This window comes from Falco naumanni, chromosome 7 (assembly GCF_017639655.2).
Source record: "Falco naumanni isolate bFalNau1 chromosome 7, bFalNau1.pat, whole genome shotgun sequence".
Lineage (NCBI taxonomy): Eukaryota > Metazoa > Chordata > Aves > Falconiformes > Falconidae > Falco > Falco naumanni.
This window is the reverse complement of record NC_054060.1, coordinates 3,294,125-3,319,545: the sequence shown is the minus strand read 5'-3', so window position 1 is coordinate 3,319,545 and position 25,421 is coordinate 3,294,125. Positions and strand designations below refer to the sequence as shown.

Genomic DNA, 25,421 nt, shown 5'->3' with positions numbered 1-25,421 from the left:
ATGATGTGACAATAAGCTCTGAAAGCAAGATCCCAAGAGCTCTGTGCTGTGGCGTGTGTCCCTGCACGGCGCTGGGGAGGAGGCAGGTGGGGTGGGACGGAGGGGCCATGTCTGCGTCGTTTTGAAGGGGGAACATTGCGCTTCCACGAGCAGCCCATGGGACAACGTGAGAGAGGGGCCAGGTCCCCAGGGACGGGGTGTCCACTGGCCAAGGAGAGTCACTGTGCTCAGATCTGATAGACTTGGGGATTTGGGGTGCCGGAGTTCCGTGGGTTTGGGCCCTTCTGTGGCAGAAGAGCAGGAAGGGTCTTGGACACATCCACAAGGCCACAGTGGTTCCAGTCGGGTCTAAGGGAGATGCCCTGGCTCGGCAGGAGGAGCCTGGTCCCCCAGCCGCTGCTCCCCAGGTGCCATCAGAGCTCTGCTAGCAGCTCTGTTGTCTTGCTTCAAGAAGAGCTTCTAGGCAGAAGGGCTGATAAATCAGGCTTCAAGATTGATCTGTTTGGTCTTCGAAAGAAGAGATGTTGTGCCACGTGGCACAGGAGGAGATCTTCAAGGAGGGCAGCTGGGGGGGGGAGCAGTGAGAGTCCCCCTCCCTGAGCGCTCCCAGCCCGAGGGCTGGCGCAGGCATTAACCCTCAGCAGGCTGCGGTGCGGCTTTGGCTGCTCCAGGACCAAAGGTTTCACAATCCCTTGGCAGAAGCGGAGCGCTGGCTCCAGCATTTCCTTTGGCTCAGTGCAGGGAAAGCACTCACGTAACAAACCTGCCCTGATGGGCTCCTCACAGTGCTGCTACCACAAAACGGGGGTCCCCTGGCAGTGACCCTGTGCTGCCAAAAATCAGACCCAGCCCCCCCCCCCCCCCCCCCCCCCCGGCTCCTTCCATTCATCCCCCAGACCCCGGAGGAGCCTGGGTGGCTCTAATCCTTCCTTCACCCCCATGGCCAAAGTGATGCAGTTAGGACTCTGATTTTCAGGAAGCATCTTTTGCCTGTTAATTTTAGTCTCCCTTGAATTGCTTTGAAGTGAAGTAGAAGTTGGGGGCTGATCTGGGACACACGAACAGGCACTGGACTGGAGCCACCAGCTTTCACGTTGGCTGTGTCAGAGGGGCTGGAGGACGGGGCCGCCAGGTCCCGCTATGGAAAGCGAGGCAGGGAGCGCAGGAGTGTACCCGGGCTGCTCCTCTCCTGCTAGAACAGCGGTTCTGGGCGAATGGTGTGCACAGGGAAAATCCAGCAGAGCAGGGACTCCTCGCACTGCAGCCCCGACGGCAAGGTGCCGGCCGGTGAGCCCAGCGGGCAGCTCTGGAGGGGGATCTGCTGCCTGATCCTGAGGGTCTTGCGGTGTGAGAGGAGAATTCTGCCTCCCCTTTGTTTGAAGGGCTTTGGAGGAAGGTTGGAAGGGCCTTGCCGAAGCACGGGGACTTCTATCATCCTCTGGCCAGGGGCACATGGCAGGTCAGGCATGGGCAGGGGTCCTGAGCCGTGCGGGTGGGCTGCAGGAGTGGGAGTGGAGCCGGTGGCACGGCGGTTAATGAAGTAGATTATTTTTTAAAAGTGAGATTCAAATAATTGTAACCCTGAGATAGAGAAGACATTGGAGGAGATGAAAAGGGAGAGAGAAAGAAAGGAAGCAAAGGACAGAGGTTTGGAATAGAGAGGGAGATTAGGAGATAGATGAAAGAGAAAGGAGAAAGATAAGAGGGAGAGAGGGGACAGATCTCCAGCGCGAGATGGGCGTTGCCAGGGAAACGGGAAGAATGAGGGAGCGACAGAGGGATGGAGGAGCGGAGGATGCTGGGGGCGGGGAGCAACGGAGGGATGGAGGCTCGGTCTCGGTCTCGGGTGGAGGAGGAAAGTGTATTCTCAGCAGAAAGGGAAGCAGGAGCGGGACGTCCCGGGTCAGCGTGGGTGCCTGTCTGCTGGGAAGCCACGAGAGCATTTAGGATCGTGGCTCCATCCCTCTGTGGTGAACGGCTGCAGCATCTGCTGCTGCTCACAGACTGACCCCTCTCACCCTGAGTTTCCATCAGCTGAAACATTTCTTGCCCACGGCAGGGTGGCTTTCCTCAGAAGCAGGATGTCACACTGTGCCCACACCTAGTTCAGCACGTGAATCTTCTTCTGGAGGGCTGGAGGGAGCTGGGAGAGGGTCCGACCCGGGAGGGAGCGCCCTTGCCCGTGCTTGGCCTCGATATTTATATTCCACTTCCAGATGCAGTTGCTGCATTTCAAAGATAAAAAAGGTAGTGTGTGATGGTGAGGCCAAGAGGGCAGAGCAGCAACCTGCTCACAGGGGAGGACGGGCACTAAGGTGCTGTGCCGTGCCATGCCGTGCTGTGCTGTGCCAGCGAGGAGTGCCAGCCCAGCTGCCACGTGTGCCTGCACTGGGCTGGGCTGGTGCTCAGTGGGCAGGGACAGCCGAGCATCCCCCTGCCTCGCCAGCAGCAGGATGGTGGTTCCCAGCGCTGCCACCCTCACCGAGCAGAGTGGTGCCCGATTCCTGTCCCATGGAGCAAAGGTTCCCCCATGGAAATCACGTGCCAGGTTGGGATAAATCCTGGTGTCCTTCACTGCGGTTGCAGGCAGCTCCTGCAGCCAGAGGCGGGCCAGGAAAAGAGACGATGTGCTTGAAAGCCAGGCACTGCAGATGTCGCTTTAAAGCCCAGAGGCAGTTTTGTGCTCAGCTTCAGCTTTGGCTAGTCCTGGGAAGGTCCCAACGGCACCGGCTGCTCCTGCATCCCTGGGCTGGCAATGGGGAGAGGGGAACCAGGCAGCTTCATGCTCCGTACACACTTATTCTGCAGAAACAGTCATCTCCAGTTATTGATAAAACATTCCTTTTCCCCTTCCAGTCAGAGTTTGCCAATAACCTCGTGGCTTCAAAGAGGTGAACATTTACTTCCCACCAATGAACACAATGGTTGGGGTAAGAATCGTTAGAAGAAATATCAACAGAGCAGTCAAGGGAAGGTTTAACGTGATCTGACAAAGCGGGTGCTGCTCCTTTCCCAACACGTTGTCTGTTGTACAGACCAGAAGTTGTCATTTTCCCTAACTTGTTTTTCCACCTAATCTTACTAAAAAATGTTATCTATATCATGCTGCGAATTGTAGGTTGTGTCTTTTTTTTTTTAATCAAACCCCCCAAAGAGAGAAATTCCTCCACCCAGAACCACTTCACATGATACACGTGATATCATGCACTTCTTCCATGTCGGAAAGTATATCCAAGGCTGACGGGAGCAGTTCTGCTTTCTAATCAACTTATTATAAGTAGGAGGGTTTTCCTTTTTTCTAGAGCAGTCATTAACAAAAGTTTTCCTTAAAGAGTGGAGTTAGATAGGATCTACTGTGGAGACACAATGCATTTAAGAATTGTTTTGATTCCTTTCAAAATGCAGAATTTATTTGGTAGCAACAACCCAGCACCACGCATCCTCTTCCCCGTTCCTTAGAACTTTGGCTCATTATTTGTAGCCCAGTTTATCTGCGTTGGATGTCGGCTGTGAGGCAAGAAATGATGGTTTTTTGGTTCTGCTGCTGCCAGCACAGAGCCAGGGTTGGTGTGTGCCCCCCATGTCCCACAGCTCCTGGCCTTGACCAGCCCTGGTGACAGGAGCTTGTGCAGCCAGACAGATGTTTGAGCCCAGCTGCTGTGTCGGATGCACTGTCCTGTGCAGGGAAGCTGTGGCTTCATCCTTCCCTTGCCCAGCCCCAGCTCAGTGTTTAGTGAAACCAAGATGAACTTGTAAATCCTCAGGGTTGGTGCAGGACAGATGCTCTGGATCAGTTTTATGAATAATTTTAGTGGTGATTTTCAGGAAAAAAAATATTTTTCTGTTTAGAATTTTTGTTGGTGCTTTGAGTAGCTTTATGTGAAACCCACGAGAAAGATGAAAGACTGATTTTTTCCTTTATTAAATTTAAATGAAAGCTTCTTTTAAGAAAGGAAGAAAAATAAAATCAAAGGTATTCTCACAAATATTACAGAACTGTTGATCAGCCTGTTTAAAAGTATTGAAAAGCTTTAACACCTCCTCCCCCCACCTTATCGGATCTCCACTCCGATAAGATCACTCCCATGTGCCCAGCTTCACCAGGTCATTTTTAGCCCCAATTTATGCTCAGACTTGACTCCAGCACTCCTGGAGCTTTGCACAGCACCTCTGGCACGCGGTCTGCAGGGCAGCCTGCAGCAGGGCAGGGCGGCTGGGGGGGATCACACAAAGGGTTCTGCAATGGGGGTCCCGCACCCTCCCAGCCCTGACAGCACCTCTTGCAGGGTGAGAGCCCACCAGTTAGGTGTATGGGGTGCAGCTCCTGCAGCCCCAGGCACTTGCCGCTGCACAGGTTTAAAGCTGAGGAGCTTATTTAGGGCAACTGCTCTCGATTGCATTGCTCAGGTTGCACCACTGAGTTTCTTTCTGCTGGGAACAAGTCCTAGAGGCCCTCCTGGATTGCTGCTGGGTTTGTCACACAGCCTGTAATGCCAAATACAGGTGCGAAGGTGAGTTAGATGAGATAAGCTGCTGCTGGTACCAGCTGGGCCCTGGCACCCGCTCATGTGTCGGCACTTACTCTCTGATGGAGCAGAGATAACATGGGGCAGTGGCTGGTAGCAAGGAGGGGTGTTGTGTTCTGGGCAAGGAAGGGTCACTGTTCCTCAGAAAGGCTGTGAAAGGTAAATCTCAAACATTTTTGGTTTGCCCTTGACTCACTTTCCTGCAGGAAGGGTTGGGTGAAGGTTGGTGGTTGCACTACTCACCCTGCTGCCTCTGGGGCTGATGTAAAGGAATGGGAGAGAGGGGTGATTGAGGAGGAGCCCGATGGAAAACAAGGGGCTTTGCAATAGCTGACTCCTCAGCAGGGGGTACAAGCACTGCGTGAGTCAGGAGCTGTGGACCCTTGCTGCGCACCTTTGGTGGGACTTCAGCCAGGATGGCACCTTGTGGAAGCGGCTGGTCCTTTTACTCTGCTTGCTCCTGTCGGACCTAGGATATTGCAGGCAAACCTTGTTTGTGTGCACAGGTGAGGTTTTCATGAACCAGACATAATTTTATTTATTTTTTTTTAGGCTCAGGATTACCAAGAGTCTCATTTCCAGAGCTGCTGCATTGGCATCTGTTGTGGCTCAGCTGCACCAGGCACTGGTGGAGGGGATGCTGGTGTGAGACAGGGGAGCCGCTTGGGAGCGGCTGGGTGAAACCAAGGGAGTTAAAACAGCAAAGGAAAGAGAAATGTGTCCAGAGATGGATGGTTCTTAGTCTAGTGCGGTAGCTGGGAAATCTGGAATCCAGCTAGAAATGCAGTGGTCGATGAAGAGGCTGTTGGGCTACAGGAGGGGACCTGTCTGCTGTAAGAGGCCCCATGTGAGAGATGAGGGGTTAAAGATGAAGGAAGAGAGGTAAATAGAAGTAAAATTCACATAAGGAAGTGAAAGCTATTTTTTAGAAAATCCAACTATTTTAAGTGCTTAAAGACCAGGAGGTGAGTGTGGAGGAGGTGGCCGGGGCTGGGGCGGGCAGGAGCCGCAGGGATATGCCGGGGCAGAGCCTGACTCTTCACAGCTGTGTTGAAAAAGACAGGAGGAGAAGAGAGATTGCAGCGAGACAAAAACCTCCCAGGAGTGGGAGGAGAAATGCTGAAAGAAACCCGAATTTCACAACCCCCAGAGGAGCAGGGACAGGAGCCACTGCTGCCGGCCCTGGGTGCGACCTTCCCACGAGCGCCGGAGCAGGGAGCCCAGCGGCGGCCGGGGGACACGGATGAGGGGGACCAGGAGCGCGGCACGTGCGGCTGTCGGAGGGGATGCCAACGAGTGCGTTTGTGTAACTCCATGTGCGGGAGGGGGGCAGGTGGGCGAGTGTCTCCATCGGCAAACAAGCTGGAGAGCACCTAAACCTCGACCAAGGGGGTTGCTCTGAGCCCAGAGGAGGGTTCAGTTCCCAGCTACGGTGCGCGGGCAGGGACGGCAGAGGCTGAGCGAAAACCGGTGAGGTACAGCCATGGTTGGGATCTGGGGAGGAAGGCAAGTTGCTCTTGTGTCCCTACTGAGATCAATATTAAGATAAGTTTGATTTATTTTCTCTTTTTCTGATCTGAGCGGTGGGACAGAGGGATGAGCTGAACACCCAACGCAGTAGTTGGCAATGGGGATTAGGAAAGCCGGCGTGAAGAGGTGTAAAGGTACAGACAGAGCTGAGCTGTGGGAGAACAGACCCGCTCCCCAGCAGTGTCTGGCACGGCACCTGGCAGAAGGGCCTGTCCCCTCAGGCTGGGGACAGGGAGCCAGGGAAGCTGCAGAAATTGTGATACCACAAAACCAGGAGTATTTGAAAAATTGGTACCCGCAGCAGGGCTGGGACTCCAGCCCGCAGCACTACCATGCTTGTGCCTTTTTACAGCGATACTCGCAACTCGTCCTCAAAAATGGATCTCGGCACTGTGTGTAGCGAAAGAAATACGGACTTTGCTCCCGGAGAAGGGACAACTGAAGGGCAGGATGGGGTGAGCACAGACAGAAGTGCCTTGCCAGAGCTGCTCCATTGCTGCTGGGTATTGGCAAGGCACGGGTGTGCTCAGAAAAGAAATTTGGAGAAATCAGTGTAGTAGCAGACTTCTGCATAGAAAATTTTTTTCCCTGAAAAGTTGTGAATTTGTTGAAAAATGGGGTGATGAAATTTGTCATTGCTGGTGCAGTTGTTTGTTGGCAACCAAGGAGAGATGGAATGGGAAAAGGCTTAAAAGGCAAGCGGCTCACACCTGGTACAGAGCCACATGATGGGAGGGAGAAATAACAGGGTCACAACGAGAAGTCTGCAACATAGCTCCTGCACAAGTGTCTTCCACCATCCAAGGGGAGCAGGACACTGCCAGCCAGTGTGGCACAGAGCTTTCCACCAAATCCAGCTGTGGAATGATTAGTAGCTACTGAAAAGTTCGTTCAATTTGTGCGTATGGAAAAGAAAGGCAGATCTTGGATTGTGTGAGAAACTCAATTGCAGAAAGAGAGGCTAGTGGAGGAGCATGTGGAGCGGTGGGCATGGGGGTGGGAGAAGAGGTGTTTCAAGGACTGGGGTGGGAAGCGGTGGGGGATCAGTTTAATGTTCAGCTTGGCATCGTTCACTCTTCATGGGGTGGATGATGGGGGAAAGTGGGATTTGCCTGGCTCGTCCTCTTACCCTCAACCTGCCATCTTGCCTCTTGGGTGGCATGCCCAAAGCCCACCTCCCCCTCGGGCAGAGGAGCCGGTATGTCATGCTCTCTGGCCAGGGTTTGCTTATTTATTAGCAGCACTATCAAGGCAGTGCAGCCCTTTGTAGACTATTAGTCTCCTTTTCCACAGAGGGATGGAGTTTACTTGTTAAAGCATCCCTACAGCTCCTGGTGCTGGAGCAACACTGGGACTGTTGCTTTGCCAGGATGGGCTGCCAGAATCCTGTCTGTGTCGTCCTGCCTGCCGGTCTTCCCAGTGTGCCCGGTGCTGCAGCTCCCAAATGCCCAGCCCTGGAGGGATGTCTTTGCAAGGGCTCAGCTGGTGGCATTTTATCAGTACCAGGAGGGACAGTGCATTAATGTTTGTTTCCCTTCCCGCTGCCCCTTCTTGTGCAGCTGGGGTGGGTCAGGGCTGAGCGGGTGCTGCTGGGGCGAGTTCCCTCCGCTGTGCTGCCCTGGTCATGTGCCTGGGAGGGGGAAAGCAGCAGCAGCGGTCCCCAGCTCTCCCAGCAGCCTGGTCACTGCCCTGTCAGGGCTGTGGAAGGCTCCTGCATGGGGATCTCTGTGGCACTTCTCAGGGGGCTGAGATCTCTGGTGGGGTTTGGATTCAGGCATGCAGGCGCTGCGTGAGCCTCTGCCCAGTGCCTGGATGCTCTGTGCTTCGGCCCCAGGCTTGCATCGCCTTGCTTCACCTGGGAGCGATTGCCTCACATGGGACTGGCTGTGGCAGGTCTGTGCTCGGTCTGGCACTGGACCTGAGGCCCCCTGGGGCCACTGCTTTGGCTTCTTGATCAAGATTACAAGCGGCTCCCTGGAGAGCAGAGGTTTGGGCAGCGCTTTGCACCCTCAGGGGTGTCAGGGTGTTTCCTGGGGGAGTTGAAATACATGACCTAACCGTACTTCCCAGAGTGTTGGGAAACAGCGTTTCCAGCCCACTCTGCAAGACCCGAGAAGGGTGAACAGGGAAGTGAGAGTGAGAAGTGAAACAAAAGCATCTGTCCTGTTCCCCACTTCTCTCCCTGCAGTGTTTGTGCAGCTGCAGCTCTGCGAGCCGTTGTGGCCTCGCTCTCTTGAATAGCAAAGCTTCGTTTCTCATGTACCAGGGCTCACGCATTCGATAGAGAGAAGTGCAAAGAGTGATTTGTGTAACACAAGGCTCTTATTTTCATGCTGAGGGCCCAGAGGAGCAGAGTTCGTCCCCTTTCTCAGAGTGCCTCGGAGTAGGAATGCACAATTTGCTTTCTTCTAAAAGCCTCTGGTTTAGGGTGGTTGTTCTTAAAACATCAGTGCTGGTCTTGGGAGGGTGTGTGAGTGTATCGTTCTTTCAGCTTCTGTGTCTTGTGGTGCTCGTACTTGGGGACAGAGGCCCCGAGCTGTGCTGGGGAGTTCAGCTGACCCCTCTGTAGCGCTGAAGGCTTAGAGGGAATAGTTGGGTCCCATCTCGTGTCCCTTCTCCCCTCTCCTGTCCCTGAGGCTGCCAGCTGGCTGCGGGGCTGTCCAGGTCTGTGTTGCCCTTGCTTTGCCCTTGCATGGCACTTAGTGGCACATGCCATGAGGAGCAGGATCCGGCGGTGCCCCCCTGCCCCAGGAGCTGGGGTAACAACCTGCCACTGCGGGCATCTGGGTGTTTCTTATCCTGTGTAAGCGGCTGCCAAGAAATCCTTGGGAAAAGCGAGATCTTGACTGGAAGAAACATCCAGTGCATGTGGAAATAGAAACTGTGCCCCAAACCAAGGAGGAAAGCAAAATCCAAAACCAAGTCAGGTGGCCTTCCCTGCTTCCCAGCCTCCTCCAGCTCCTCTCGCCAGGGCAGAGTGAAGGCACCCCAGCTCCCCTCTCTAGGCTGAGACCCCAGGGAGCAGGCTCTTGGTTTCAGCTTCCTCAGTTCCAGCAAGGATTCCATTTGCAGACCCCCAAAGGCAGCGGTGCTGCTCACCTTGGCCACCCCAGAGCCCTGGCTCTGCACTGCCTGTCGTCTGAGCCCCCGGCGGGCACCCATGGGGGCTGGCAGGGCAGGGTGGGCACGCTGCCGGCTGGGGAAGCGGGAGCTGGGAAGTAGGAATTCTCTCCAGCCCTTGCAGGCTGGCAGGGATGGTGGTGCGGGGGTGCGTTGTGTTGGGCTGTTTTCCCTGGCAGCTCTGCTCCCCGCAGGGATGCTCCACGGGGCAGCGGTGGCTGAGCCTGGGTTGGGGGCACAGGAGGAGGAGGATGACAATCTGCCCTTGCACCACGGCTGCCCGGGCAATGGGCTGCAGGATCGGTCAGCCCGAGCCCCCCGGGGGCCTCCCCGGGAAGGGGGTCCTGGCTGGCGAGGGGTGGCCGCGGGACCGGGCTGTGCGTGCCAGCAGCCACCTCCCTGCCTGCTCCCTCTTCCTCTGCTGCTTTCTCCCCATCCTTCCTCCCACCCCTCCTCCTCCTCCTCCTCCCACCGCCGCCCGCCCTCCCCCCGCTCCTCGCTTTGTTTAGCTGCCTCCGCACTCCCCTTCCCACCTCTCCTCCCCATCCTCTTCCTTCTCCCCCCCCATCCTCCTCCATCTCCTCTCTACCCGTTCTGCGCCGGGGGCTGGGGGTGCGAAGTCCAGAAGCCGCCCTCCTTGTCTCCCCTCCATTTCTGGCTGCCCCCCCCCCCCCCCCCGCCAGGCCCAGTCTCTGGCCGCTGGCTCTGCACAGCCCGTCTCCCTCCTGGCGCTCCCTGGGAAGGGATGCCCAGGCAGGCAGGGATGCTCGGCCGGGACCTTCCTCCTGCTCAGGCAAGGGCCGTGGCCGGAGGGTGCTGGAGCCCCTGGCTGCATGCAGGGTAGAGACGGTTGGAGCTTGGGGACAGCAGCATCACCGTGGGTACCAGAGCCCACTGCCCATCTCCTGACCCTGAGCGTCCCCTCTGCTCTGGCAGGCCACATGCTGAGCTGTGGGGTGGGTGACCCTGACCCTGTGGCTGGATCCAGCAGCACACGGGGGGGATGCAAAGGAAGGACCTGAACCCCGGGTGTGATCCTGCAGGCAGCAGATCCCGCGTAGTCAGTGTCTCTCCCCTTCTCCGGCCCTTCCTCTTCTCATGCCAGTTCTTCTCCCCTTCCCCATCACTTCCCCTTCCCCAGAGGGATGTGTGCACTGTGGCCCGGTGCTTTGGTGAGCACAGAGGCGGTGTGAGAGGACGCGCAGGCCACACTCACAGGGGCTGTACAGGAACCAGCAGGAGCAGGCAGCTGCCTGTGGCTTTGCCTGCAGTGGAGAGGCTGATGTGCTCCGGCCAGCACTTCTTGTCCCTGCAGCCCGTACCTGGCCTGGCTGGTGGGACACAGCATGGAAGCCATGTGGGTGCCACAGTGAGAACCGTGGGGACGATAACCTGATAAAGCAGGGGTTTTCCGCTTGGAGAGAGCGGTTATTTAGCCCAGGATGGCTTCTCAGGCCGTGCAGGTGCTCCTGGGACCGCAACATAATCTGGTTTAGAGTTTATTCCTGTTTTACCTCCCCCATAGGATTTCTCTTTGTTGTATCTGCAGAAATAATTATATTTAGGAGAACATTCCTCACCGCAGGAGGAAGCGGCGGCCTCCTCGCTTTCATCTGGTGGCGGCTCTCCAAGCGCCTCCCTGCCCATCCTCGCCGGCCGCCCCAGGGCTGTGGGGGAGGCTGCCGGGGGCCCGATGCTGCACCCTGTCGAGGGGGGTCCTGGGTTGGCTCAACCTGGGAGCGTCGGGCACCGCTGCTCCAGGCTCTGCATCCCTCCAGGACCCTGCCCCAGCCTCTCTGGGGTGGGTACAGGGCTGTCGGGGCCCCTGGGCACAAGCGAGCTGAACATGAGCATGTTCTTAAAGTGTTTTCTAATCCTTACAAAACTAAACAGATAAACTACCCTCCAGCTGAAGGGAGTGTTTTGGCAGCCTGTGCGTCTTTCCCCAGTTCACCAGCGGGTGCCTGCCTGCACCGTTACATCTCTCTGTCACTGTTTTGCTTTGTCTGCTGGTCTTCTCTCCCTGTTTCCCAGCCTGAATAGCCAAGGAACCTGCAGATGCTGACCGGAGGGATCTGGGTATGGGTGACAAAACAGCATTCCCGAGGCATGGTGGTGCCTGCCCCACGCTCCTCTGTGCAGCAGCTTCTCTGTTGTTTTGCTATCCCAGATTCCCAGGTTGTTTATGGCAGCAATTCCTCAGATTGCTGGCCTGCCGCCCCTGGGCTCTCCAGACAGGGCTGGTGCTGGTGGGACGGGTGCAGGCTCCGTCTGCCCGGTGTGGAACACTGACTTCAGAAGGGCTCGTGGAACTGTGCCCCGCTCTCCGGGCTGGTGGGTCCCTGGAGACCACCAGGACACAGGGAGCTTGTGGGTCTGGCACGAGTTTGTCCCAGGCTCAAGAGCAGGACTGCCATCCTCAGGGTGCCCCACACCTGGTGCTGCTGCAGACCCAGCACCCGTGGCCCAGCAGCTGCTGGGTGAGGCCAGCGGTGACCGCTTGTAGGCACGATGTGAGCGTCGGGTTTTCTGCTTGTTTGACTTTTGCCGCTGAAACTGTAGCCCCTGTGAGTTTGCTGTGGTCCCACAGGTGATATCGCTGGCGTTGCTGTTATCTCCTGGTGCACTGCCCTAGGCAGACGTACCCTCCTCGCTTCTCCACTGCAGGCAGCTTGTCCTTCCAGTCAAAGCTGGGTGTGCCTATGTGACCTTCCAGGTCTGTACTTCCCAGCCTGGCCGGCACAGTGTGTTGCTCCCAGATGAGCTCCACAGTAACCAGCATCAGATGCAGTGAACAGCAGCACTGGAGTGGCTCCTTGTGCTGCCTCTCCGGTCGGCTCTGGCACGCCTCTGCCAGCCACCCACCTCAGCTGCTGGAGGTTCTGCATCGCTCACAGGTCCGGGCGGCTGCCTCGCGCCCCGCAGCCACCTCTGTGACCTCATCTGTGCTCTCGTCCTTCTCCTTGTGGTCTCCCTTCATGTCTGTCAGGTTTATTTGCTCGGGGGATCTTGTGGTGCCAGCACGCAGTGTGGCAGTACGCTCCTCCCCACGCAAGTGAGCATCGCTCTGTGTGTCATCCCCGAGCAGTGATCGGACTTCCTTCCTGAAATGGGATGGAATAGTTAAATAGCACGAGGTTGGGACTGGAGTCCTGCAGGATCCTGTCATGAGCTCTCCCAGAGGGTGGTGGGGATATGTCTCTGGGTCCCAAGTGTCTGAGTGGGGATAAATCGGTTGTGGTCCATTTGTCATGTGCCCCAGGGTGGCATTAGTGTTGGGTCATCCTGCTCTGACCTGCCCATGTCCTGCGCCTCTTCCCTGTGTAACTTGGGCACCGTGTGCTGGCACGGGCACAGACGCTTGTGGGGCACCTTGGGCAGGGGGGCAGCGGTACATGGGAGAAGACTCAGACTTTCTCAGCTTTAGGGGGCATTGGCTGCTGCTCTGTTTGCACTAGGAGGACTGTGGCTTTTGCAGGGATTTTAACTGACTCCGTAGCCCCCTTCTGAGAAGTGACTTCGTAACCCTGAGCAGGCTGTGCTGGTCAGTAGTGCTGCAGGGGGAGGGAGGCAGGAAAAAGGGAAACAAGCCACTTATAAAACCTGACGAAATACTGCTGGAGCCTGGCGTGCTTATTGCTGGGACAAAAGGGCGCTGCTGAAAGGCGTTAATAAAAGCAAAGGGGAGAGGAGGCGCTTGCCATGGCAATGAGGGGGCTGTGAGACCAGAGGGGTGGGCCAGGCAGGGAAGGTGAAGCTGGAGCCTGGCTGTCACAGGGCTGGGTGGGTCGGAGCAGCAAGGGGGTTCGCAGGGCACCAGTGCTGTCTGCCTCGGGCCAGCGCACCCAGACCCGACCTGCCTCCCACGCTGCAGTGATGCTTGGACCCCCGCAGGTGAGCCACCGGCCGAGCCAAGCGGAGCCTCTAACATGTGCCTCACTTGGGCTTGTGAGCATGGCAGCTTGACCGCTTTTCTACGTGCTCCCAATGAGAAAGGTTTGAGGTTTGGTTCCTCGAGCTCCCTGTGCCCTTTGCTGCTGCTTCTCCCTCCCCCAAGGAGCACAGAGTGGCATGTTCAGCTTTCTTGACTGGTCCTGCAAGCCGCATGGGTGCCTGTCCCTGGGAGTCACTGCCACGGAGCTCTGGGGCATGCGAGGAGCCAGACCTCAGTTTTGGGGTTCAATAGTGCAGAGAGAAATGTTGACAGCGGATGCAGAGCCCCATCCCCCCCCTTCATCCGGGCTCCCTGATCCACCAGCAACTGAGATCACCATGGCCGCGCTGCTCCACACCCTGGGGTGCTGGTGACCCATGCTGGCAACACCTGTGTTGGTCTGGGGGTCACTGGGGATGGTGATAAGGAAATGGGTGACAGCTGAACAAGTCCCTTGTGGAGTGGTGTCCCCAGCAGCTGTGTGGTGGCAGGGGTGCCAGGGGGGCTAACAGCCATCTCTCTCTCCCTCCCCAGCCATGACAGCGTAGGCAGGCGGCGAGAGATGGATCGCTTCACTGAGTGCGGGACCCAGACGGACGCGGTGGTGGTGCTGTCCCTGGCGCAGGCTGCGGTTCTGGGCTTGGTGTCTGAGAATGAGCTGCTTGGGGCCACAGTCAGCCCCTCGGGCTTCTTCCCGGGGCTGGGAGGGGAGCTGCCGGACACTGCTGCGGTGGAGCCTGGGGAGCCGGAGGGTGAGTGCCGGCTGGAGGGTGAGGGGCAGGCGCCAGGGGATGGGCAGGACGAGGATGCCTTGGAGGCAGAGTCTTCCCTGGAGAAGCATGCCCGGAGGAGAAAGAGGCCTCCGGTGAGGCTGGTGCCCAAGGTCAAGTGTGAGAAGGCAGAGGTGGAGGATGACGTGCTGTATGAAGTGTCCATCCCTGGGGACGAAGAGGGCGAGCAGCAGCGCAGCCACCAGTCCGACCTCCAGGACCCCAGCCAGGAGCAGACGGTGCAGAGCAGCGCCATGAAGATGATCGACCTCGGCACCTTTGGCAGGAAACCCCGGCGCCTGCGGCACCTGCGCCGGCACGCACACCAGGAGCTGGAGGGCACCGAGCGTCACCTCAGGAGCACTGGTGCAGCGGATGGTGCCACCGCGGGGGACCTGCGGACTGAGTGCGCCTTTGAGGCAGGCGCCCCATCCCCCAGCGAGGCAGAAGCCCCTGCACCAGCATCCCCCGAGCAGGTGAAGAGCGAGCAGGGCTTCGCCTGGCAGGAGCCAGGGGAGCTGGAGGCGGAGGTGACTGGTGCCACCAGCGAGCGCAACAAGAAGGCACAGCTGGACCGACTGGACATCAACGTGCAGATCGATGACTCCTACCTGGTGGAAGCTGGGGACCGCCAGAAGCGCTGGCAGTGCCGCATGTGTGAGAAGTCCTACACCTCCAAGTACAACCTCGTGACCCACATCCTGGGCCACAACGGCATCAAGCCCCACTCCTGCCCCCACTGCAACAAGCTCTTCAAGCAGCCCAGTCACCTGCAGACCCACCTGCTGACCCACCAGGGCACGCGGCCCCACAAGTGTGAGGTGTGCAGCAAGGCTTTCACCCAGACCAGCCACCTGAAGCGGCACATGCTGCTGCACACCGACATCAAGCCCTACAGCTGCCGCTTCTGCGGCCGGGGCTTCGCCTACCCCAGCGAGCTGAAGGCACACGAGGTGAAGCATGAGAGCGGCCGCTGCCACGTCTGTGTGGAGTGCGGGCTGGACTTCTCCACGCTCACCCAGCTGAAGCGGCACCTCTCCACGCACCAGGGCCCCACGCTGTACCAGTGCTTGGAGTGCAGCAAGTCCTTCCACTACCGCAGCCAGCTGCAGAACCACATGCTGAAGCACCAGAACGTCCGGCCTTTCGTCTGCACCGAGTGTGGGATGGAGTTCAGCCAGATCCATCACCTCAAGCAGCACTCCCTCACGCACAAGGTAGGGGCCGGGGCATCCATGGGATGCTGCCCTTGCCATGCCTGGAGGAGATGTGCCAGCTCTGGATGTGGGTGTTGGGGGAGAGGGGTGTCCTGGTGCCCCAGAGTCCTGACCAGCCCTGGGAGATGGGTGGTGCGGGTGGGCAGAGGTGGTTGGCATTTGCTAGGGGTCATTAATTAGCAGTGAAAATGCATCGTTATGGGCAGGGTCCCCAAGGCTGTCCAGCCTCCTTTCTTCCTGGAGGTTGCCACCCTCAGGGAGGGGGTCCTCAGACCTGCTGCTGCAGCAGGATGACTTGGGGGACCCTGGCCACATGCTGCCACAGCCCCTCCCGGCGGGCTGTGAAAGAGGGGTTTGCCCTTTCTCAGGGCGTTCTTTCAAGGGGGAGCAGTTGGCCTGAGCAGGAGAGCGGAGCCGGGTCTCGCAGCTCTGCTTAGAGCGGGTCTGGCCACGCTCCCTGCAGCCCACCTCCCACATGCTGCTGGGCTCGGGCAGGGCTCTCGAACATACCCCACGCCAAGTCTGCTGCCGTCCGGCAGCCGTGCTCCCCAGCCAGCTCCTACCCATGGGCGTTGCTTTGTGGAGCTGCCCTCGCTCCAGTGGCACTGACCCGATACCGGTTTTTCCAAGTGTAAATGCATTTCCAGGGTGGGTGAGATGACGGTGCCTGGGGGTGAGGCAGGATCCTGCCCGCTGCAGGACCCGGCAGGGGAAATTACCACCCCCCCCCCCGGGGCAGCGCAGGGATGGCCCCAGGCTCTTGGTAGTGCCCACTCTGCGCTCGCAGAAGGAGCGGGGAGCAGGAAGGGTTCAGCTCAGTTCACCCGTGCCCCTTGAGGAGCGCAGGTCCCTGCGCTGCACTGTGGCCAGCACTGCTCCTGCCGGGTCTGTTGGGAGGCCCCGAGCGCTGTGTGCTGGCCCCCGCCGCTGCAGGCAGAGCCCTGCCTGCCGCTGCTCTGCCCTCTGCCCACGGCTGTCCTGACGCCTTGCAGGGTGTGAAGGAGTTCAAGTGCGAGGTGTGCGGGCGGGAGTTCACCCTGCAAGCCAACATGAAGCGGCACATGCTGATCCACACCAGCGTCCGTCCCTACCAGTGTCACATCTGCTTCAAGACGTTTGTGCAGAAGCAGACGCTCAAGACCCACATGATTGTGCACTCACCGGTGAAGCCGTTCAAATGCAAGGTACCGTCAGGGATGCGGGGGGGGATTTGGCAGATCTGGGAAAGGGGTTAGCACAGGTCCTGGTGCCCTGTGCTCCCGCAGAAACCTGGCCGGGCTGGGTTGAGTCCTCGGTCACAGGAAAGCAGTTTTGTGATGCCTCCCTCTGTTCGCTCAGGCAAACAGCTCGTCCGGACGCATTGCTCAGAGCTGCGCGGCGGGGAGCAGCTGCTGCGGGCAGGGCATGGGCGCCGCTAGTAGGGAAGGACAGTTCTCTCTGATCAGTGCTGGAGCTTCCAGCGACACCAGCACAGCATCCCTGAGGCCTCCCACCGCAGAGGGGGAGGAGGGAGGCAGCCCCCATACCCTTGGAAGTTGCTGGGAGCGGTGGGGGGGACCCCGGGGGAAGGTCTGCTCTGAAAAGCCCTACAGCTGCACCGGCTGATTCCCTTTGCCGGGGGCGGCAGCGGGAGAGCCCTCGCTGACCCCAGGAACGCTGCCCGCAGGTCTGCGGGAAGTCCTTCAACCGCATGTACAACCTGCTGGGCCACATGCACCTGCATGCGGGGAGCAAGCCCTTCAAGTGTCCCTACTGCTCCAGCAAGTTCAACCTGAAGGGCAACCTGAGCCGGCACATGAAGGTCAAGCACGGGGTGATGGACATCAGCCTGGACAGCCAAGGTAGGTGGCTCCAGCAGAGCTGGAGCTCCTGGGGAGCTTTGGGCTCCACATGGGAGCTGCCTGTGGAGTGACAGAGGTGCTGTTGGACCTGGACCTTCATCAGTTGTCCCTGTGCTGAATCCTAGATCCCATGATGGACCTGGCCGGGGCTGACCACGCCGAGCTGGATGGGCAGCAGGAGATGGATGACTTTGAAGAGGAGAACTCTTATGGCTACGGGGGGGTGGGCAACCCTCCGGATGAGCATGCCCTGACTGAGCAGGCCATGAAGGAGATGGCATACTACAACATGTTGTAGCCGAGGCTGGAGGAGGCTGGTGGGGGCCTGCGTGAACTTTGCGTGGTAAGAGGAGCTGCTGCCGGGGGGCTGCGGCACCCAGCCAGACCTGCAGCACCGCCCCCGGAGAGGAGGGGGGGCTCCAGCTGAGCTTGGTGAAGGAGAAAAGAGGGATGTCCAGAAACCTTTGCTGGGGTGAAGGCGGGAGCAGAAGCTGGAGGTGGCACAGAGCAGCCGTCGCTGCCTGCCATGGGCATGCTGGGCTCCAGGCTGCTGCCAGACCCTTGCAGAGCCTCAGTGGAGCTCTCGCCATCGCTGGGGTCCTTCCCTCTGGACCCCTTCCACCACCCCTGGAGAGGGAGCACAGAGCTATGCGCCGGCTGCCTGCAGCTCTCCTGCCCGGCACTGAGCTCCCCTGGCTCCACTCCTGCCCGCCCGCCTGCCCCACCACGCGGTGGCACGTCAGGACCTTGCCCCTGTCTTCGCCCTCCCCTGCACTTCAGTGTCCGGGGCACTTGAAGCTGCGGGCAGGGGAAGGCACGTCCCAGAAGATGATGAGCATTACTAATTATTCTACCTCCTGGGTCCTCCCCCACGGCTGTGCTGGGGCTGCAGCCCGGCCAGCCCCCTGCTCCCCCCAAGCGCCCCGTGGGGCAGAAGCCCCTCAGCCCGCGGGAGGAGGTGGGTTTGCGTTTCTTGCCCTTCCCAGTCTCCCGGGCAGGCGAGAGCTGTCCCGCTTGCTCTGGCACTGGCTGCAAGCTGGCACGGGCGAAGCTGTGGCAGCCTGCGCGAGGCCACGGGGCACATACAAAACAGAATATTTTCTTACAAACTAATGGCAAAGCTCAGAGGAAGCAGCAGCTCTGGGTATAGAGCAACTGTAGCGAGCTGTGTATTTAAAGGAAGGCAAACCCTGCTCAACTTGAGCAAATGATGGTATTTTGAAAGTAATTTATTTTTTTCAGATGTGCCGCGTGGTTGGATTTATCTTTTCACCGAGTTATTTCCTTCAACCAATGTGCTTTGTAAACCTGTGTAACGTGTGTGGTCTGTGCGCAGGGAGCGGTGATGCTGTGCGGGGGGGAAGGGGTTGAGGACCAGAGCAGGGTCCCACCACCCGTGGGGCAGCCAAGCACTAACGAACCACAGCCACTCTCTGTGCTGCCAGTGCCCCCTCCTTGACGTCCTCCCACCCCCCACCCCCCGGCTGCTTTGGGGCTCAGGAAAAGGCTTTGGCAGGCACTGATGTGGGTTTGCACCCTCTGCTCCCAGGGTGCTGTGCTGGGGGGGGAGAAAGTAGCTGGGGCAGCAGTGGGTCTGGGACCACCACCCTGGCTCTCCTCCCTCCCTGCTGTGGGGCAGCGGGTGGGCAGCTCCCACAGCATCACTCCCCACACGTGCCCGGTGCCAGGCGGGCACCAGTACCCCCTGGGAGGCTGCAGCAAGTCCAGGACCTGGGGTCCACTGGCACAGGGTCTGGGACAGCGCAGGTCCCACCATGCTCCCCAGGGCAGGGCACATCTACCCCATCCCCAAAAGCCCCAGGCTGGCTCTGGGGGGGTGGCACCACTCAGCCCTCCGTGCCCCCAGCACCAACTTTCCTTTCCTCTAGCCTCGGGGCAGGATGGAGCTGGCTGCAGTGTGCCAGCCCAGGCCCCCTCCTGCCCTGCGGCAGTGCTGCCCCCTCCCCACAGCCCCCACACACGCTACCTCAGTCCCATTACCAAAAAGCTGCGACGCATGTCCCCCCCCCATGCCAGGCGAGGCTGAGCCCAGGGGACCTTCACCACTGCCAGGAGGCAGCTGTGGGATAAGGTGGGGGGGTGGGGGGTCTCGTGCCAGCAGCCCCTCATACTGGCGTGCCCCCCCCCCCCCCCCCATACACAGAGCATTCAGCCACCCCTTGTGCAAAGCCCTACTGTGTTTTGGTTGGTTTTTTTTATCTCCTTGGTTTGAAGAGTTGTTTAGCAATAATTCTAATAAATGCATATTCTTTAGCTGCTGGCTGCCTCCTGTGGCTGCCCCCCCCCCCCCATGCCCACGCCACGAGAGCCGTGCCACCACCACATGCCGCTGGCCGGTGAGGTGTTTAATGGCTGCTGGCACCACGAGGTGGGAGGGTACATGGATCGGTGTGGAACAGCCCCCCACCCCAGTCCCCCCCTCCCCAGTTCCTACACAACCCTGCTAGAAAGGCTTTAAAAACACTCGTAAGAAAACTGCTTATAAAAATTATTCCAACTGTTCCTGAGCCGTGTCGGTGAGCCAGCAGTGGGGGCGGGTCCCCATCCATCTGGGTGACACCAGGGATGGGTGCCCCCCCCCCCCGCCGTCCCACTACTGTTTGCCCAGGGCCTTGTCCAAGTTGTTCTTGATGGCGTCGAGGAAGTCAGTGGTGTTCACAAAGTGCTCATTCAGCTTCACACTGCAGGGGGAGGACAGAGAGGGGCTGGAGGGGTCCCACAGCCTTGGAGGGGGGTACCCTGCCCACTCCCACCACAGGCAGCAGCCAGCCTGGCTGCAGGGCAGAGCTGGGGCTGGCAGCACTGCCCTGGGCGCGGGACGTGGCCCCTGCCCAGCCACAGGCACAGCCCGACCCCACGAGCTGTAAATAGACACCCCAAGTCCCCAGGGACAGTCCGGAGGCCAGCGGCCACCCTTGCATGGCCAGCCTGCCATCGTGGCAAGCGGCTCCCCCTCACTGCTCCGCCCCAGGAGCCACACGTACTTGGCGAGACCATGGATGCAGCCAGCGAGGTCCTTCGTCATTGTCCCGCTCTCCACCGTTTCTATGCAGACCTTCTCCAGCGTCTGAGCAAACCTGGGGACAGCAGGACAGCACACGGCTCTAGCAAAGCCAGCACCTCCCTGTGCTGTGGACCCCAGCACTGCTGCAGCCGGGGGGGTTGGCACCAGGGGTGGCTGCTGGCAACACCCCCCACCCTGGGGTACCCAAACCCTGCTCACTTGATGAGCTCCGGGTTACTGTCCAGCTTGCCCCGGTGCTCCAGGCCACGCGTCCAGGCGAAGATGCTGGCGATGGGGTTCGTGCTGGTGGGTCGTCCCTGAATGGAGAGAGCGCTCAGTGCCTGGGGCGGGCAGCACGCGGGCAGCTCACCGCCAACATAGGGCACCCACCTTCTGATGCTCCCGGTAGTGGCGGGTGACGGTACCGTGGGCTGCCTCAGCCTCGATGGTCTTCCCGTCCGGACACACCAGGACAGAGGTCATCAGCCCCAGGGAGCCAAAGCCTGTGGCAGGACGAGGTCAGGGTGGCCCTGGGGGGGGGGGGGTGCATGCAGCCCACCCCAACCTGCCCCACACCACACTCTCCCACCACCCCACCTTGGGCCAGGATGTCTGACTGGACGTCCCCATCATAGTTCTTGCACGCCCAGACAAAGCCGCCAGAAGACTTCAGCACCTGGGCCACCATGTCATCGATGAGCCGGTGCTCGTACCAGATCTTCAGCTTGTCAAACTCCGTCTTGTAGTGCCTGGGAGCCCAGGGAGGGGAGCGTCAGCCGTACCTGGCCGAGTCCCAGTGTCACCCCTGGGCAATGCCCTGCCCAGGAGGGGCAGCCAGCCTCGCCCAGGCATCTCTGCCCCAGCCTGAGCTCCTCCAAGTCCATACTTATCGAAGATCTCCTGGAAGATGTCTTTGAAGCGCCCATCGTAGGCTTTGAGGATGGTGTTCTTGGTGCTCATGTAGAGAGGCCACTTCTTCTGAATGGCGTACTGGAAGCAGCTGTGAGCAAAGCCCGAGATGGACTGCAAGGGAAATGCACAGACCCCTGTGGGACCCCTGTCCCACCAGCCTGGCCAGGTCCACCATAGATGGCAGGTCATGCTGCTCCACGGGGACCTCTCCTGCTGCCCCCAGCCCACCCTGTTACCTCATCCGTGTTGTACATGCCCATGCCCACGCCGCCGCCGGGGAAGTTGTACACCTCCCACTCCTTCACCCCACTGCCGTCCTTCGGTGTGAAGACCATCTTGAACGTGCCGGACTTGCCCACCACGAAGTCGGTGGCTTTGTACTGCAAGGAGCAGGGCAGAGGGTTGGGCAGGGTCTGACCGGAGCTGCCAGACACCCCCACGCCGCAGGCAGCCGCTGCAGGGGGCTCACCTGGTCGCCATGGGCATGCCTGCCGATGGTGATGGGCTTGGTCCAGCCGGGCACCAGGCGGGGGATGTTCTTGCAGATGATGGGCTCCCGGAAAACCGTCCCCCCCAGGATGTTTCGGATGGTGCCATTGGGGCTCTTCCACATCTTCTTCAGCTTAAACTCTGTAGCACGCAGAGGTGAGGCCCCCGAGGGACACCCTCCGGCCAGGCACAGCCCCAGCAGTCACCCCAGCCCCTGCTTGCCCGCCTCCGCCCCTCCATGCCATGGGCTGCTGCCAGAGTGCCACTGCCCGGCCAGCCAAGGAAAGGGGCAGCCACCACGGGCTCATGACTGGCACTGGGCAGAGGCCAGTCTGTCCCCAGCCCTGCACCTGTGGGGTCCCCACAGCACCCCGAGCACCCCAGGGTGGTGAGGGGGCCCCCAGCCCAGGCAGCAGTGCAGCCCCTGATGCACCAGAAACCTGAGCCAGCTGGGGGGGAGGCACTGCTGACCCAGCAGGGCTGGGCACACATGGGGGGCTCAGCACCCCACGGGGCTGCCAGCACCACCCCCACCGTGGCCCCTCACCCCCTGCCCACCTTCCACCCTGGCTTCATCCGGCGTGATGGTGGCACACTTCACAGCCACGCTGTACTTCTGGGTGGCCAGCGCCGAGTCGATGGTGACCTGATCGTCTGTCTTGTCCCGGTGTGGCAGACCCAGGTCAAAATACTTCAGCTGGACGTCCACGTTGGGCAGGATGAGCTGGGGGGTCCCGGGAAAGCATCAGAGCAGGGGGACAGTGTGGGGTGCCCAGGGAACAGCCCCAGCCCTGAGCCCAGCCACGGCTGCCTGCTCGGGACGGTCCCCCCTGCTCAGGACAGTCCCCCCTGCCTGGGACCTCCCCACTTCCAGGTCCTGCCGGAAGCTGTGCTGACTTCGCCACCTGCTTCCTGACTGACAGAGGACGGACGGGCGGACAGAGGACGGATGGAGGGACAGGGAGGGCAGCGCACAGGGACTGCCCTTCCCCTGTACAACAGCCACCTGTTTCCCTCTACAACACCCGCCAGCGCCACTGGTGCGACAGCCGCCTGTGCGCCAGGCGGGACCCCGTTACCTTCTCCTTGATGAAGGCCCAGATGATCCGTGTCATCTCATCTCCGTCCATCTCCACCACCGGGTTGGCCACCTTGATCCGCTTGTCGGCATCTGGGGAGCGGTGGCATGGCGTTAGGGGCGCACAGCCAGCCCCACAGCTCTGCACCCTGGCATGGGGCCAGGAGATGTCCCGTGGGGACCACGAGGCCCCGCTGGGCAGGGGTCAGGTGCCACCCGTGCAGGAATGGGTGCAAGTCGGGGTGCAAACCCCTCTGGGATTTAGGCCAGTTCGTGATGCCAACCCTGCGTGGGGCAGGGCTTGGGTGCAGGTCAGGGTGCACACAAGGTGCTCCCCTCATGTGGCAGTGGACTGCGCACCCTTCTCAGGGCAGACCCGGGTGCAAAGCCCCACGTGAGACCCGGACGAGGACCGCATGCAAACCCCTCCTGGGCCCGACCCAGCCTGGGACTGGGACCAGGAGCAAACGCCTCTCAGCACTGGACCTGGATGCCGGCTGGGCTGCAAATCCCTGTACGGGACCTGGACCAGGAGCAAACCCCTCCGGGTGCCAAGCCTGGCCGTGGGTCGGGCTGCAAAATGCCATGTGGGACCTGGACCAGAGGCAACCCCCCCAGGGTGGGACCCGGGTGCAGTTAGGCTGCAAAACTCTACGTGGGACCGGGACGAGGAGCAAACCCTTCTGAGTGCCAAGCTGGGTGGCAAAACCTCACGTGAGACCGGGACCAGGAACAAGCTCGTCCAGGGTCAAAGCCAGTGCGAGCCGCGGCGCAAAATCCCACGTGGAACCGGCACCGGGAGCAAACCCCCTCCTGGGGGCTAAACCCGGCAGAGGGTCGGGCTGCAAACCCCCACGTGGAGCCAGGACCGGGAGCAAAGCCCCGCGCGCCTCCGTCACCGGGAGCAAAGCCCCCCACCCCCCGGGACGGGCTCTAAGCCGGGGGCCGGATCCAGGTGGAAAATCCCGCCGTCCCCCCCGAAAAAAAAAAAACAGAAACCCGAGCGGGCCCAGCGTGCAGACCCCTCGGTGGGGCCGGGACTGGTGCAAGCTCCACTCGGGGCGGGAGCGGCCGCCCTCTCCGTCCCCAAGGGCACGAGCCCCCCCCCGCCACCCCCCCAAGGTCACCCCCCACTCACAGTGCCGGCGCTGCCCCACGGAGGCGGCGGGGAGGGGGCAGCGGGCCAGGCGGCTCAGCGCCGGGGCGGCGCGGAGGTAGCGGGCGGCCATGGCGGGGCGCGACGGGGCGGACGCGCCGGGGGCGGCGGAGCGGGGACGCGGTTCGCTCCGCCCCGGGGCGGTGCGTGCCCCGGCCCCCCCGTGGGGCCCTGCGCAGGGCCCCCCGTGGGGATCCCGGGCCTCGGCTTCCCCCCCACCCCCCCATCACGCAGCGCACCCCATCCGCAAAACACCCGCGGGGGTGATGCTCTCCGAGAGGTCGCGAGGCGGAAGGGTGCCCCCCTGTTCCGCGGGGGGGTGGGGGCGGGGGGGGAGATGCCACTTGCTGGGTGCAGCCGGTGCCAAAGCACAAGGTGACCGGCGAGCCCGGAATCAGCTTTCACCGGGGTCCTGGGAGCAGGCGTCGGGCCGGCATGCAAGGTCGTGTCCCCCGCCACCGTGTGCATCCCCCTCCCCCCGGGTTCTGCGTGGGGTGTGAGGAGCGGGAGGGTCTGCGGTTGTCCCTGTTCCTAGTAAAGGAGCAAAGAGCAAAGGGACATCCCCCGCCCCCAGCACCTCAGGGTCGGGGACACGCTGCCCGCTGAGGCCAGGCCTTGGACCCAGCTCAGGCTTTCCCTACATAGAAGCGAGTGATCCTGCACGTTGCCAGCGCGTGACTCAGGGCAGCTGGACCCCGCGGGACCCCCCGGGACGGGTGGCTGTGGGGAAATGCAGCTGCTGCCATTTCCCTGGCAGACCTTCTCCTCGCCTGACCCCAGCATGGGGAGGAGGGGGGTGATGCCACCCAGGGGCACCCCAAGAACGTGCCCAGGAGCCAGGCAGCTGCTGAGCCCAGGAGGTTTGCTGTCCCTCTGCGTGGGCCAAGCCGATGGCTTTTTTTAGCCACAGGGGACGGGCAGATCCCGCTCTGGGAGGAAAAACAGTCCTGCTGGAGCTGCGGGCCCAGGCAGAGGGGCTGGGGGAGGCAGGGCTGGGCAGGCTGACGTCTGCCTGGCTTTAACATTAACCAGAGCAGAAGCCTGCGGGGCTGCCAGCAGTAAGGGGGGGCTGACACCCACTGCTCCCCAGCAGTGCTGGGGTCCTGGGCATCCCCGCTCCTACTGCCCTCCCTGTGGCGCCCAGTCCTGCCAGCAGCCCTGCAGCCGCATGGCCAGCACAGCTGGGGCTGCCCCACAGCCGGGCAGTGGGTGGAGTTGCCCCCCCAGCACAGTGCCCCGGGGGGGGCTGCCCAGCTGTGCTCAGCCGTAGCGCTGGCCCCCCCAGCTGCCCTCAGCCCGGCCCCGCGGTCAGAGCCACCCAGTGACCGCGGCTCTTGCAGGGACGAGGTCACGCCAGCGCGGCGGCTGTCCCCCCACGGAGCACAGGCTCTGCTGGCGCTGATGAGAGCGGCCATGTGGCACTGTCCCAGGGAAGGGCTGCCTTCAAACAAAGAAGTCCATCCCTGGCCGGAGCCCAATCCACACGCCCCAGGCTGCTGCCAAACCAGCTTCCCCCGAGCGCGGCTGGCCCCAGGAGGGTCCCTAGGGGCTGGCTGTGGACAGCCGGGGCCTCTGGGGAGTGACGTGTCCAGCAGGTTGGGAGGGACACCAAGACCCCTGCCCGAGAATGAGCAAGGACCTGGAGGGGGGTGGGGGTGTCTGTCCAAGCGTGCACCGCTGCCCGCAGGCAGCCCCATGTCTGCCCCGGGAGGGGGGCACCAGGGGGGCTGAAGGGAGCTGTGTGCCCAGTGGGGCAGTGCACGGCCCCCAGCCGTGGGCCTCCCTCACTGGCACTGCTGGGAGCTGCTGGCCTGCGGGCTGGG

General features: G+C 60.8%; 2 protein-coding genes across 4 annotated transcripts in view; one reads left to right on the top strand and one right to left on the bottom strand.

Moving 5' to 3' along the window:
- The window catches only part of ZNF710 (zinc finger protein 710), a 31,894-nt gene extending 13,649 nt beyond the window's left edge, over positions 1-18,245 (top strand). Inside the window, exons 1-5 of one of the 3 annotated variants that reach the window (XM_040601208.1) lie at positions 4,431-4,511; positions 13,645-15,097; positions 16,090-16,281; positions 16,764-16,938; positions 17,064-18,245. In XM_040601208.1, coding sequence (XP_040457142.1) covers positions 13,673-15,097; positions 16,090-16,281; positions 16,764-16,938; positions 17,064-17,236 — 1,965 coding nt within the window. In that variant the 5' untranslated portion in view covers positions 4,431-4,511; positions 13,645-13,672 and the 3' untranslated portion in view covers positions 17,237-18,245. Of the gene's footprint in view, positions 1-4,430; positions 4,512-5,492; positions 5,823-13,644; positions 15,098-16,089; positions 16,282-16,763; positions 16,939-17,063 lie in introns of those variants that run through there. The other 2 variants (XM_040601206.1, XM_040601207.1) reach the window with 2 other exon arrangements.
- Positions 18,246-19,435: 1,190 nt separating this feature from the next.
- On the bottom strand, positions 19,436-23,693 carry IDH2 (isocitrate dehydrogenase (NADP(+)) 2). Its single transcript, XM_040601209.1, has 11 exons — positions 23,581-23,693; positions 22,444-22,535; positions 21,923-22,088; positions 21,345-21,505; positions 21,112-21,255; positions 20,850-20,986; positions 20,561-20,712; positions 20,354-20,466; positions 20,183-20,280; positions 19,944-20,036; positions 19,436-19,640 (listed from the first exon to the last, which is right to left on the bottom strand). The coding sequence occupies exons 1-11, from the start codon at positions 23,669-23,671 to the stop codon at positions 19,553-19,555; spliced, it is 1,335 nt and encodes a 444-aa protein (XP_040457143.1). The 5' UTR covers positions 23,672-23,693; the 3' UTR covers positions 19,436-19,552.
- Positions 23,694-25,421: the final 1,728 nt, after the last annotated feature.